General features: G+C 51.8%; 2 protein-coding genes across 2 annotated transcripts in view; one reads left to right on the top strand and one right to left on the bottom strand.

Annotated features, from left to right (window-relative positions):
- Positions 1-3,201, bottom strand: part of STAG1 (STAG1 cohesin complex component) — a 165,319-nt gene extending 162,118 nt beyond the window's left edge. The window contains exons 1-2 of the mRNA XM_066194137.1: positions 1,654-3,201; positions 689-767 (exon numbers count right to left, since the gene is read on the bottom strand). The gene's annotated coding sequence lies outside the window, so the exon portion shown is untranslated. The remainder of the gene's footprint in view (positions 1-688; positions 768-1,653) is intronic.
- Positions 3,202-7,792: 4,591 nt separating this feature from the next.
- Positions 7,793-12,295, top strand: SLC35G2 (solute carrier family 35 member G2). The gene is made up of 3 exons (XM_066194141.1): positions 7,793-8,666; positions 10,246-10,319; positions 11,031-12,295. The coding sequence occupies exon 3, from the start codon at positions 11,053-11,055 to the stop codon at positions 12,280-12,282; it is 1,230 nt and encodes a 409-aa protein (XP_066050238.1). The 5' UTR covers positions 7,793-8,666; positions 10,246-10,319; positions 11,031-11,052; the 3' UTR covers positions 12,283-12,295.
- The last annotated feature ends 892 nt before the right edge of the window (positions 12,296-13,187 follow it).

Raw genomic sequence — 13,187 nt, 5'->3', positions numbered from 1 at the left:
GGATGATCTGTAAGGTCCCAAACAACCCCACGAGGCTGAGAATGGGAGCTGGAGGCCAGACTGGGACCCTCTTCCATCTAGAAAAGAACGCCAGCAATGTGCTGATGGCACCAGGCTGCTCTGGTAGGCCCCAGGGAAGGGAAGAACAAACACAGGCTGCAGACAGCAGAGCTGGCAGGGGACATTTGGGGGAGGAAAGAGTTCCCCACAGCACCCCAGCTTTACACACAGCAATGGGCCCCATGCGGAACATCTCACCCAGCACAGGCACACACGCTGAGTCAACCTGACCTCCCACCTGAAGGGTCCCCATCTCCAGGACCATTTTTCTCCAGAAGTATTCCTGCCACTGACCTGGCATCACCTCTACCAACTCCTGACTCGGACAGCCTGACTCGATTCACTCACTGAGCAGAAAAACCCCCCTCCCAAAGCAGAGGAGCCCGCCAGGCAGGGAACTCAGCTGCAGGGAAGGCCAAGCCAGCAGCAGCACAAAGGGAAGGAAGGGAGAGCTGTGCAGCTGTGGAGACGCAGATTCCTCTCAGCTGAGGCAGGCTGGCAGAGCAGCTCAACCATCTTGTGCAACTCCACTGGTAGCAACCAGCTCACGCGGTCTTAATGAACAGATCTGGAAATTAACAACGCAAAGCTGGCACACTGAGCGTGCATTGAGGGTGGAATTCATTACCCGTTCCCAAACGAAGTTTCATTTTCCACTTATCAACACAAACATGTTGGTATCTTCCAGGTCCTTGGGGATTCTAACCCTAAAAGGAGAGAGAGAAACCCTCATGTGGGGGAGAGCAAACAGATACTCAGCTTGTTATTGAAATTTGGTTTCAAGAAACACCTCCACACGGTCTGCTTTAGCATGTAAAAATGTATCCAAGATGAATTGCTTTGATTTTTATTATTTTACTGTAGAAAAATAGTTGACATTTAGCAACATTCCTGACACACAGGATAATCCCTAAGTAACTCTACAAAGAAATATCTTTTTCCCATGAGCTGAACAATCTGTCAACACTGTTTTCATTCAGCTGATCTGCCAATATAATACAAGCCTGCTATTTGTAGAGTTACAGAATATAAACTCACTAGATTTATTTACAGAATAAATAACATCTCTGCTGCCGAAACCCTGCACAGCAAGGAACACCGTTGGCTGGATGTTCCCTCATGCTGCTTGCTAGTAAAACATTACTTCTGGGAACCACCTGAAACAACCTGCCCTTCAGCTGGAGGGGGAGAGGCTTAAGAATTCCACCTCCTGCTCCTAATTCTGAAATAAATGATTAATGACTGTGTGACTGGAGCTCACAATACACTCCCACACCGAGCTCTCACGTCTAGTAATGCTGACGACTGTGGCTGAGAGCCTGTCCCACCACACCTTGTGCAACCTTTTAGTGTCTTTTAAGACCCAGTTCCCCTCTGGGCAGGATGAGCCAGGTCAGGGAGCAGGTGCTGGTAGCTTTGGCCAGCCAGTGCTCCCAGCAGCCACCAAAGTCAGGGGCCTGAAGGCATGAAGAGCCTTCTACCTGCGCTACTTGTACTTCTTATGGAATTACCTGCATTTATAAATAGGCGTTTTCTCCCCAGATATTCCAAAATTAAGGCAGAGTTACCAAATTTACCAAATTCATGTCATACCTCCAGTTCAGACCAGGACACAGGTGACACTGTTTGGGCCCTGGGGGATCTCCTGTCCGAGGCATCCTGCTAGCTCAAGCACACCATCATTATGAAAAAGCATTTCCCAAACTATAAAATGCCTGCAGGGATGCAAACAAGGGAATGTGGCAAAGCCGGGAGCAGGGTTCCTTCAAAGCACAGGGAGAGCACCCCAGTCCCTGGGTATTCTCTCACAGCGACACACGAGCTGCCAGCTGCTGCAACCATTGCCTACAGTCAGCCTTTCAATAGGACATGTCAGAAACCAAATGAGCAAGTTGCTACAAAATCAAAACTAAGGACAAGATTCCCTCTGCAGTTCCTTCCCTTCAGCTCTTTCAGCAAGCTGAAGGTGAGGTGTGCCTTTAAAAAAAATCAGAGTGCACCTTCACAAAACAACGCTTATTTTTGAAAGTGTATTTTCAGACTGAAAAGTTGCAAGAGGTCATAGCAATGCTCTCTAAACCGCATCTTTTCTAAGGGAATAAAGAAATAGGTTTCTGTGTTCTGATCACATATCGAATACCCAAACCAACAAAACTACATCAGCATGGAAAAGCAAAATACTGCATATCCCTGGGTAGAAACAACAAAACAATTATCTGCTCCTGAGCTCAAACTCTGTAGGATTTCCCTTTCTTCTCCAAGAACAAAAACCAACTCCACTCCTTTTGGTTTTAGCCAAATGAGCATACACAGCTGCAGGGGGGAGATGACAATCTGCAATTGGAGTTCCAGAGCTCCACTGATAAATGAGAGTGACTCCAAGTAAATCCCCAAAACCTTAAAGAAAGCAGGAAGTATCTTGCAGACATGGGCTGCAAGTCAATACAGCAGACTTAGATAAGGCACTTCCTTATCACGGCACCAGATTCGGCATCACCTTCTGGGTGTGACTCCACGCGCCAGAAGCCAGAGCCTCATCCCAAAACTCCAAGAGGCAGCACGGGGAGATCCCAGAGAGGCCCATCACCCATTCAGCACTGCTGCACGTCCATTCTGGCTTTAACATTCCTGCACAACTTCAGCAGAGTTTGCCTCTTTCAGCATGCCTTGTGGTAGCGACAGATCTGGTATTCCGGAATTCTCAGCAGGGTGTGAGGGGCTTTTGTGCATGTTACCAGAAAACAAACCACAATATTACCATAAAGGCACGTTCTCAGCCCAGGAAAAGGACTCTTCTTAGAAACTCATCACAATTCAGCATTTCTCTCACCGCATCCTTACACTTCTATGGGCTCACTCGCCTGCTAAAATGTTATTTAAACGACCAGGATTTTGCCAACTTGTACCAGAACGTGTCTTTACAACCAAGGGAAAGAAACAAGAGGTCTCACAGTCACCAGCACAAACTCGAGGGACATTTTGTTCCTTCAAACGGAAAATATTCACTTGTTGAGTTTCTGACTACACCAAGGAAATTGTGTCCATGCATCCAAACAGGAGCCATAATATTGTTCACAAGCCTCCTCAGCTCTCAAAAGGTGCACTGCAGTTGCAGAAGAAGCCACATGCAAGTCTGCCCAAGATGCAGGGCAGGCTGTGGACAGGGACAGGAGCCGAGAAGCTCAGAGACCCCAGTCACACAGCTGCAGCAGCAGCAGCAGGGTCTCAGCTGCCCTCACAACTTCGGGCCACAGCATACTGGGTGGGGACACTCAGCCAGAAATGCTGTCCCTCAGCGAACCAGTCAACTCCAGCACTTTGTGGAACGTTAGGAAGCAGCGGAGGCTGTGGACTGCAGTCCTCCATCCACAGGGGCTGTAGATGGACGAAGTGCTCTGAACCTCCAGAACCGGCACTAACTGTTCACCCAGCTTCACAAGAGCTTCGTTCCCACTGCCCACTCTCGCTGATGTGAATCCATGCGTCCAGCAGCAGCAGCAACATGGAATTTCAACTGCACACTCTCTATTGAGCAGCCAGTAAAATTACATCCTCTCAGATTAAGCACAATCCTGAAGTCAGCCCCCCTTGCTCCTGCTCACAAGGAAATCCTCCTGCTTCACGGGTTAGTGTGTCATTTCAAAACCCTCTGCACCCCTACGTGTATTTTCTCAGGCTTTCCAACAAAAAGCCATCACAGTTGAGTCAGAAAGAAGAAGAAGAAAAAAAAAAAAACAAAAAAAAACCCAAAGAAAGAATAAAGTGTTTTCCAATAACTGGTTTCCAGCTCTGTAACAGGATGAACTTCTCCACGTGGCCAGAACTCCTTTTGACAAACAACCTGCACACTGTCTTGTGGCCCAGTGGTATCTCCATGGGTGGATGGGTTATACTGTACAAACGCTCACCCAGAAACTAGGCAAGACCAAACTGCTTTGGAACCAAAGAATCTGCATTGATCCTTCTCTCACACCACTCCTTTTTCACCAGTGTAAAGAACTTTCAGTTTTTCCCATGTTACTTTCAGTGACATGGGAAAGTTACTGAACCCAGACGTTAACGTCATCCATCCAAACAGAGGACACAGTTTAAGAACAGTTGCATTGGTGGTGTCACTTGGAGATTTTTCATTCCTCAACAACCTCAACAATAGATGCTATCACTAAACTAACTCTGCGCAGCTACAAAATTGTGTGAAACGCGACTGAAATAATCAATACTTACAAAGCAGCTCAATTTAGTTTAATTAAACTCGCACTGTCTTCCCAGAAACTAAGTTTTTTGACACTAGTATAGGCAGTCATGTCCCTTTAAGTTGCTCCATGGATACTCCAACTATTTTCTTTCTTCCAACCACTGCTCACACTCCCTGTTCCGTCCCAGGGACACGGGGAAAGCAGAGTGCGGCTGTCCACCGCTTCCCAGGATGGGCCAGGTGGTACCAAGTGACCAGCACCCACCACCGAAGCCTTCCACTAGTCCAGGCACAACCTTTGCTACGCTTGAGTCCAACAGCGCAGGAGCCCAACCTGGTTTTGCGCCTCTGCCCCGCTCCCAGCACCGGCCAGAGGGTATTGCCTGCACTTGGCTGCTCCCGGAGCCACGGATCCCTGGATCCCGGCTCCGGTCCCGCCACCCCCGGGGCTCAGCGCGCTGCTTCTCCCATTTAAAGCCCGGGGCGGCCCCACGGCTGCGTGACACGGTTCTGTCCCCCGGGCCAGCCGAGGGGCGGCCGCTCGCCCCGGGGCCACCGCACTGGAAACTCGGGGATGAGCAACAGGAGCGGCGGGCGGGGGTCCCCGGCCCCGGGGCCGCACCCCGGCCCGGCCCCCCTGGATTCCGGCCAGGCGCTCGGGCCGCCCGGGCGCTCCCGTGGGCCGGGCCGGGCCAAAGGCGGGTCGGGCCGCCCACCGGCTCCCGGAACTTTCCCTCCTCCGCCGCCGCCCGGGGCCGGCCCGAGGCCGCCGCCACCGAGCCCCGCGCGGCGGAAGCGCCACCCCCGCTCCGCCCGAGCATCCCCCGCCGCCCCCGCGGGCCCGCCGCGGCCGCCGCCACCCGGAGCGGGGCGCAGGCCCGGCGGCCGGGGAGGCCGGCCCGGCTCGGCCCCGCGCCCCCGGCAAAGCCCCGGCGGGGACAATGAGATGGCGGCGAAGAGCGCCGCGCCCGGGGGACCCGTTGCTCCGGCAGGAGCCGCCCCGCCCCGCGCCGCCTCCTCTTCCCTCCCCTCCCCTTCTCCTCTCTCCTCGCACGGGCAGCGCCCGCTCCCGGCCCGGCCGCCGCGGAGACCGAGCGAGCGAGCGAGCGGCCCCGGCCCCGCTGCCCCCGCCCCTCGCGCCTCCATCTTGGATCGGCGCCTCCCGCGCGCTCCCTCCCCGCGCGCCGCGCTCACCTCGGGCCGCGCCGCGGCGGCGCCCCGGGAGCGCCCCGGGAGCGCTGCGGGAGCGGCGGCGGCGCGCGGGGTCCGGCGGGCGCGGGCCGGGGCCGGGGCGGCGGCGCTGGCGGGGCCCGCGCGGGGCTCAGCGGGGCCGCGATCCTAAACCGCCACCTGGCGGCATTTCCGACCCGCCACGGCGCAGCCGCCCCGCGCGCCGGGCGCGCAGCGCCCCCTGCCGCCCGCACCGCGCGCGCCCGGCCCCGCGCCGCCGCCGCCGCGCGGAGAGGAAGGGGCGGGCACGAGGGGAAGCGGCCCCGCCCCGGCGCGCGCGGCGCGCGGGGAAAACGTCTTTCGCGCGGAAACGGCCGCGCGTGCGCCGCGTGCCCACCAACACCGCGCGGGGGGGGGGTGGGCACTGTCGCGACAGAGTCGGCGGGGACGCGGGCAACGGCGAAGGGGGCGTCCATCACGACAGAGCGGAGGCGAGGAACAGCCCCGGGCCCCGTGAAGCGGCGGGGACAGGGACGCGGGCGGGGGAAGGGGTCCTGACTGTCGCGACAGCGCAGGGGCGAGGGCCCAGCAGGCGTCGGAGCGCCTTCCCAGCCCGCGGCGGTGCCTCGGCGGGTGGGTCCCGCGTCGCCAGGGCGGTGGCAGTGATGTGTCCGGGCCGAGCGGCGCCGGCACTCTCCGCCATGGCGGGGGCGGTCGCGGAGGGCGCGGCACGGCGAGGACCGAGCCCGGCCAGCCACCGCCCTTCGCCCGCTCCTGCCCGGAGGGGCTTTCCCGGAGCCGCTGCCGGGGTTCCCATGGAGACCAGTGCCCTGCTATCGACGACAGTTGCCATCGCGATTGGTGCCGCCCTCCTCGCAGCGCTCCCGGGCTCGGCGGCTTTGCCGGCGACTGTCCCCTCCTGCACACCCGGCACGCACCGCTGGCTGCCAGGGGTTGCAGATTGCTGGGAGAGGCATCCTAAGCAGTGAGCGAGGTATCTCTAATCTCGACCTGTCATCTGCTGTCGTGGACCGAAGGTGCCGTGTCGTGCTTCACCCCATTGTAATGTACCTCTTAAAACCTTTCTTACATATAACTGAGCTGTGTTCCTGGTTTCCTGTGCTGTAGGGGACTGTGTTCAGTGATAATGTATTCTCTGTTCTTTTCCCCGTGCCTGGAATTGCTGTCTGAAGGGGTTTGTTCCGATAAGGGTTTTTGGAATGGGAAGTTTGCAGGCGAAGCGGCTCTTCTCCCAAAATCACTTAATGCAAGTGTTAGTGATGCAGAGGTGGGAGCTGCAGCAGGCAACAGGCATGAATGGACAAATTAGAAAGCAGTGTTTTCTCATGGAAACGGCTGCAAATGGAACCTGTATTCACCACGAGAATATAGAAAGCAAGGGGAATTAAAGGTATATCCCATCAAATGAGGTTGCTTCAGTGAGCTGGCACAAATAGAGGTCGTTATTTTTGGGTAGGAAAATATTATCAGGAATGAACTGACAACTCGTGGGACTTTTGTGTAGGGTTTGTATTTGTATTCAGTGAAGGTTTTACTGGCTCTTCCTCCAGGCAGTGCTGCTGGATGTGACTCAATTAATTTGAAGACACAGGATGTTGGTTTGTGTATAATGTTTGCTCTTGTGCTTAAGTGCTAAAAACTCCTTTCATGTAAGTGCTCCTTCATTTTCTTAAATACCTTCCGCTATTCATTAAATTTTAATAAAGACTTGAGTTTCTTGGAATGTATTTGTAATCAAATTGATTTACATCAATCTGGCTAAAAAGATAAAGGTACTCATACACCACATGAGTGTAGATCCCTTGGCATGTGCAGTTGCCTGAAGTATGAAGCACCTAAGAATTTCCAGGTGGTTTAAGAGACTTCAGGAGATTTTCCTGCACCTGATAAGGAATCAAAAGAAAATCCCTTATGCTGAGAAGTCAATGCACACATGTGCCTAGTGAAGGTGGCACAAGTTCAGTCAGTTCCGTGGATTTCCAGGGGTGGGTGGGTCTTTCCTTTGTGCGATATTCAGAGAGAATTGTCAGTCTGTAGTTATCCTGCAGAGACTGCTCACACCCTTTGGTAATTTCAGCCTGATCTGGTCAGGATTGGGAGATTTTCCACAGAAGAGGCAAAGGAGCATTCCTGTGGGGCCTGTCTCAGAGAGCAGGGGTCGATGACTTATTCCCAACTGCGTATCTGTGGCTGGAATTGCCCTGTCTGTGAGCCTCTCATAATAACACTTGAGTAGAGTGACTGATTTTAACCACTCTGGCAGTTTATTCAAGATTGGTGGTTAGAATCACGAGACCTCAAAGCCTTCATTCCTTCAGGAGGAGAGTTCGGGCTCCCACCCCCAGCAGTCAGGGGGCAGAAAATCACCTATTTCTACCTGACTAACCAGCACTTGCAGTGGTAGAGGGAAGCAAGGAGGGGGGAGCATTCAGGTTTTTTTTTCTTTTAAAAGAAGCCGTGGTTTGTATTCTACCAATAATCTATGCCATTTATTTGATCTACAGTGATTATTTGTTCCCCCAAGGGAAAACAGGGCTCACACTTTGCTGTCAGTGATTTCAACGAGCTGGTAATTTAAATGGGTGTCCCAGGCTGAATTGGGAATGTTTGTTTTGTTACATAACTTAACAGTTTTGCATACTGCTTCATCTTCAGCCTTCTATTAAACTTAATTCGAAATCAACCTGTGTTTTTAACAGTGAATGCAAATAAGCCACGTTAAATTTCCAGATATGAAGGAAAATTAAAAAGTTCATGTCATCTCCACAAAAGGCATGGGAAGAAAGAGAACTAGAAAGTCGGTCTGCATAGGCTGTGCTGATTCCTGTCTATTTCAAATTTGTGTCAGGGACACACATAATGGACCTGGGATACGCCCTAATCTCAGTCTCTATGGAAAAATCTCACTTGTTAAGAAAAGCAAGGTCACCAAAGACTACAAACAAATGTACTGTGGGACAGTTGGCGTCACATTTGTCATACACTCAGTATTTCGTTGGGAAAATGAAATCTTGCATTAAGCATTGTTGTTGTTGTTCCTTATTACTTCCCATCTCCTGCCTTTCACACGTGTTTGCCTTTCCACTTTCCAGACTCCCAGCTGTTGTGGTTCCCAGCTGAGCAGTCCTGAGGGAGCAGCTGTGTGCAGAACAGCCATTTTGAGCCACACGCTCACCATCCATTGTTTTCCTCCAGAGAGATCCCTGAATACATCGCCCAGGTCCCGTGCCACTCCCAACTGTTGTGCTGAATTTGCAACTATTTGTTGAAAGAAAATGTAATCTAAAGCCAGGAAGCAAGAAAGTTACCGTTGTACGCCCGTAGTAACAAATGAGCTATTTTCTTTTTGTTTTCAGGAGCAGTTGCGGCGTTTACTCAGCTGTTTCTTAACGAAAGGAATGAGTTTACCCAGTGATCTACTGTCAATCTCATAGTAATTCCTCTTGTCCAGTTTTGTCTTCTCCTCTTGCCACTTATTTTATTCACGATCCAGTATGTCGTGCCTTAAAGCAAGAAAGTCTTAATTTTCTTTAAGGCTGCAAGGCAAAAGTGAGGATTGTAATAGAATGAAAATGCTAGGTAGGAAAAGCTGTGCAGGTGAAAATCACTGCCTTCCTGGGCTCACTCGGTGCCGTTTGCATTTGCATGTTAAGAGATTCGAAAATTAACAATTTAGCTGAAGGAAAAGTGAAGGTAGCAGGCGAGCCTGGGGCAGATTTCTGGCAGGTGTTGGTAAATATTGATGTGTTGTTTGAAGTGCCCGCTAGAACAGCTGATACCCAGCTCTGTTTACTCTCCCTGGCGTTCATCTGCTCGTTCTCAAGTTCCTTGCCCAGTAAGCTGCCCAGGGACACCCTGGAATACTCCTCACCGTGCAGGGAGTGCTGGATGCGCTCCGGTTTGGGTCTGCAGCAGAAAAAAGTGAACAGCAGTGCTGGGCAAGGGCTCCTCAGAGACAGGAGGGGCTCGAGAGGGTCCTCAGCCCCCGGTACTTGTGCAGGTCCAAACTGGTGCTGTGCTGCTGCCTCCTTCAGATCTGGGACTGGTGCCCGCCCGTGTCCCCGCTCCCGTTCATCCCTACGAGGAGCAGGGAGTCGGCTACAGCTCATTTGGGGTGTAGCAGGGGTTAACGAACGCTCAGCCTGTGAGGAAAAAGGCAGACCGTCCCATTCTCATGTAAATTAATTCGCCAGAGACGCGGGCAGTGCTTGGCCGTCACAGATCACAGGCGCAGAAAGTGCCAAGGCTGAACCCGGCCGCGGTATTTTTGGTGTTTCTGCGATGAACTATTGCCCGCCCTTTACCACTGCTTTTAGAATTGTGTTCTCGCTGGCAACCTGCTGTCCTGCCGTTCAGCCCACTGTCCAGCAGCTGTGGTCTCACACCGCCAGGACCCCCAGGAAGGCTGCGGTCCTCCCTGGGGACAAGGACTGTCGGTACCCATGCTGCTGCCGCCGGAGCTCGGCTCCGGGGTGGGTGAACTCGGGGAGGGGAGGATGAGTCCTCCTGGGCTCCGCCTCCCCTGCAGCCCGTGGGGCAGCACAGCAGGCATGGGAGGGTGGAATGGCTTGTTGTCGAGCTGTAGGAACCTTATGCTCACAAGCCACCACTTGGTTGGATCAGATCCCTCAGTAATTCTGGGAGGTGGCTGAGGAGTGGTTTTGACAAGATGCCACCGATTGCTTTCTCTCCGTCTAAAGTGGTTTGGGGTTTGAGCTTCCCTTGGGTTTTACTTTCTGTGCCGAGATGGTTGTAACCTTCCCTGCTGGAACCTGAGAGCAGCTGTTGTTTCTGTCTAGATAGCCCATCGAAGATGTAGATGATGAAGAGGTGTTTTCCCCCTCTGCCTTGGGATCGAATGTCTCTGTCACAGGTAAGGTCTGTGCGGGTTTTGTTTGCTGGGGTGAGGAGAAGGCAGGGAAGGTTTCATTGCTCCTGCTGCCTCTTCACTTGGAAGGCTCTGCACAGATGGTGTGAAAACAGTCATTTCAATGACATACCCCTGCCTTCATTGAACTGCCCCACCCCACACGAGTCACAGGCACTGTTTGTGTAGTGGAAAATGGCCTTTCACAGGAGACAGAAGGGTTTAACACTGTCACAGTTGTGTTCAAAGATGTGTTGCTATCCATATGCAAACTGCTGACTTGCCCAGGGGTGCTCCCTATTTCCTTGTGTTACTCTCTGTCATCTCCTCCAGCCAAATTTTTCCTATAATCTTGTAACACTGCAAGCCATTAACAATAATGCATAATTACAGGGTAAAAAGCTTACCAAGAGAACTTATTAGAATATACTAGAATTCATTATGTATGCCATACATAATGACAAAATATGTTATTTTCTAAAATTAGTGACTAAAGTGAAGTGCCAGGGTTGACTTTTAAGGAGATCCAAATGGCCCTCAAAGCCATCAAAGGTATTTAGCAGTAACTCAGTGGAAAATTAAAGCAAAACCAAGAACAGGCTACTAGTACTTGGATTTGGTTGATAAAAAGAGCTTGTAAACACTAAAAGCACTACATCCTAATGAATCTCTCCCTGTTCATTAAATAACAGTGTATTTTCAATTTTTTTCCTTAAGACCAGGGCATTTCTCTAAGGAAATGGATATGTCTTCCCAAAGATACCCAGTCAAAAAGCGAGTGAAAATTCATCCCAACACAGTAACAGTGAAATACACCTCTCATTATCCCCAGCCAGGGGAAGAGGGATGTGAGGATGTTAATGAAGATACTGGAGTATTTATGGAGGATAATCCTAAAAGAAGACTACTGAATGATGGGAAAAAGAGAGCAAAGACTTTTTTTGGTACAATAGACACCAAGCCGGCACAACTGCCAAAACCTGATGAGGCTGGACGATCCCAGCACTTTTCTGAAGGAAATGTACTGCAGTCCAGGAAAACATGGGCAGTCCTCTTTGGGTCTGCCGTGGCTCACGGATGTGTGGCTCTGATCACGAGATTAATTTCTGACCGTTCCAAAGTGCCGTCTCTGGAGCTGATTTTCATCCGCTCGGTCCTGCAGGTGTTGTCCCTGGCTGCCGTGTGCTACCACCACGAGCCTCCCTTCGGCCCCAAAGGCTACAGGCTCCGGCTCTTCCTCTATGGGGTCTGCAATGTCATCTCCATCACCTGTGCCTACACCTCCTTCTCCATAGTGTCCCCCAGCAATGGGACCATCATGTGGAGGGCCACCACCACGGTGTTCAGTGCCATTCTGGCTTTTTTACTCATAGATGAAGGAATGGCTTGTATGGACATAGTCACTGTCATTGGCAGCGTGTTCGGCGTTTGTCTGGTCATGATCCCCAACATTGTTAAGGAGGAGAACTCTTTGCTGGGCACCTGGAAGGAAGCTTTTGGCTATACCATGACGGTCATGGCTGGTCTGACCACTGCCCTCTCCATGATAGTCTACAGGTCCATCAAAGACAACATCAGCATGTGGACAGCGCTGTTCACTTTCAGCTGGACGGGAACAGTGTGGGGAGCGTCCACCATGTTCCTGCTCCAAGAGCCTATTGTCCCACTGGATGGGGAAACCTGGAGCTATCTCCTTGCCATCTGCCTGTGCTCCACTGCAGCCTTCCTGGGGGTCTACCATGCCCTGGGCAAGTTCCACCCCACTCTGGTGAGCACTGTGCAGCACCTGGAGATTGTCATTGCCATGGTCCTGCAGCTCCTTGTGCTGCACAGCTTCCCAGGCACTTGTGACCTGGTCGGGGCAGTGCTCATTTTGGTGAGTGTTTTTTTCCTTGCATGTTATAAGCTTTCCCGGAAGGAATTAAGAAGGCAAGATTATCAGGAGATTGTGGATTTGTCCATTAAATGAATGTCGGTTTTCAGTGTCTGATCCTGGCTGTGACCATGTGGAAGTGACTCCTTTCAGCTCCTGTGTCCTAATGGCCAGGCCTCTCTCTACCATGTCACTTCTCAGCTGATGTAGCAGTGTTGGCATTTCCAGGCTCCCATGCCAGGTGGATTTGTTCTGCTGCACACAACCATTTTGTCATACCCAGAGAGCAGCACACAGGGTCCACAGCCAGCACAGGCTGGCCCACTGAAATGGGGGCCAAGCTCTTCTTGACCTTCCCTGGATAAAGCAATACAGAGGGACTTAAAAGTGACTCTCATTCATTTGTGCTGTGGTAGTAGGAAGATGAGCAGCAAAACCATTAAAACAGTCAACCCAAATTGTCATTTCCTCTATCATGCTTCTTAAGCTTTGGCTGTCATATTCTAAATGGAGCAATGCTAAATTTCTGTGCTAAAACTTGCATTTCCTGTGCGTATAAAGATGAAGTCAGTAAAGCTTTTTGTGCTTTGTGGCTAAATTTCTAGCTGAAACAACACAGGAAGCCCAGATGTCCTGTGGAGGAGAGTGAGCCCCAAAAGCTGAATCTCCAGTGGTGCCACAGCTGTGACAGGTCCCCAGGAACAGTAAGGTCCATGACAGATTAAAGATCTAGCCCTGTAACAGACCAAAATCCCTTCTATGGAACCATTTTGCCTAAAGGACATTTTGACTATTATCCAAGGGAGGGGAAAAATGGAGAAATAAAAGAATGCATTTGAGATGGAGGTGTGAGCAGCACGGCAATACTGACCAGCCTGGCAAGATCAGTGACTGTCAGTCAGGGTGCTTGCGTCCTGAAACTCCAATAAGACATTGGATTCGCCAAAAGCCCCAGGGTTTTATGAGTCCAAATAGTATTCCTGGCCAGCCTAATGTGTGTC

Source organism: Chamaea fasciata, unplaced genomic scaffold, assembly GCF_029207755.1.
Source record: "Chamaea fasciata isolate MVZ Bird 193981 ecotype frontalis unplaced genomic scaffold, bChaFas1.0.hap1 SCAF_11, whole genome shotgun sequence".
Classification (NCBI taxonomy): Eukaryota; Metazoa; Chordata; class Aves; order Passeriformes; family Sylviidae; genus Chamaea; species Chamaea fasciata.
The sequence above is the reverse complement of the archived record's forward strand: the minus strand, read 5'-3'. Positions and strand labels throughout refer to the sequence as shown.

What these genes read in the sequence shown, in the direction of transcription:
- SLC35G2 (XM_066194141.1), top strand. Translation starts at nt 11,053, where the DNA reads ATGGATATGTCTTCCCAAAGATACCCAGTCAAAAAGCGAGTGAAAATT.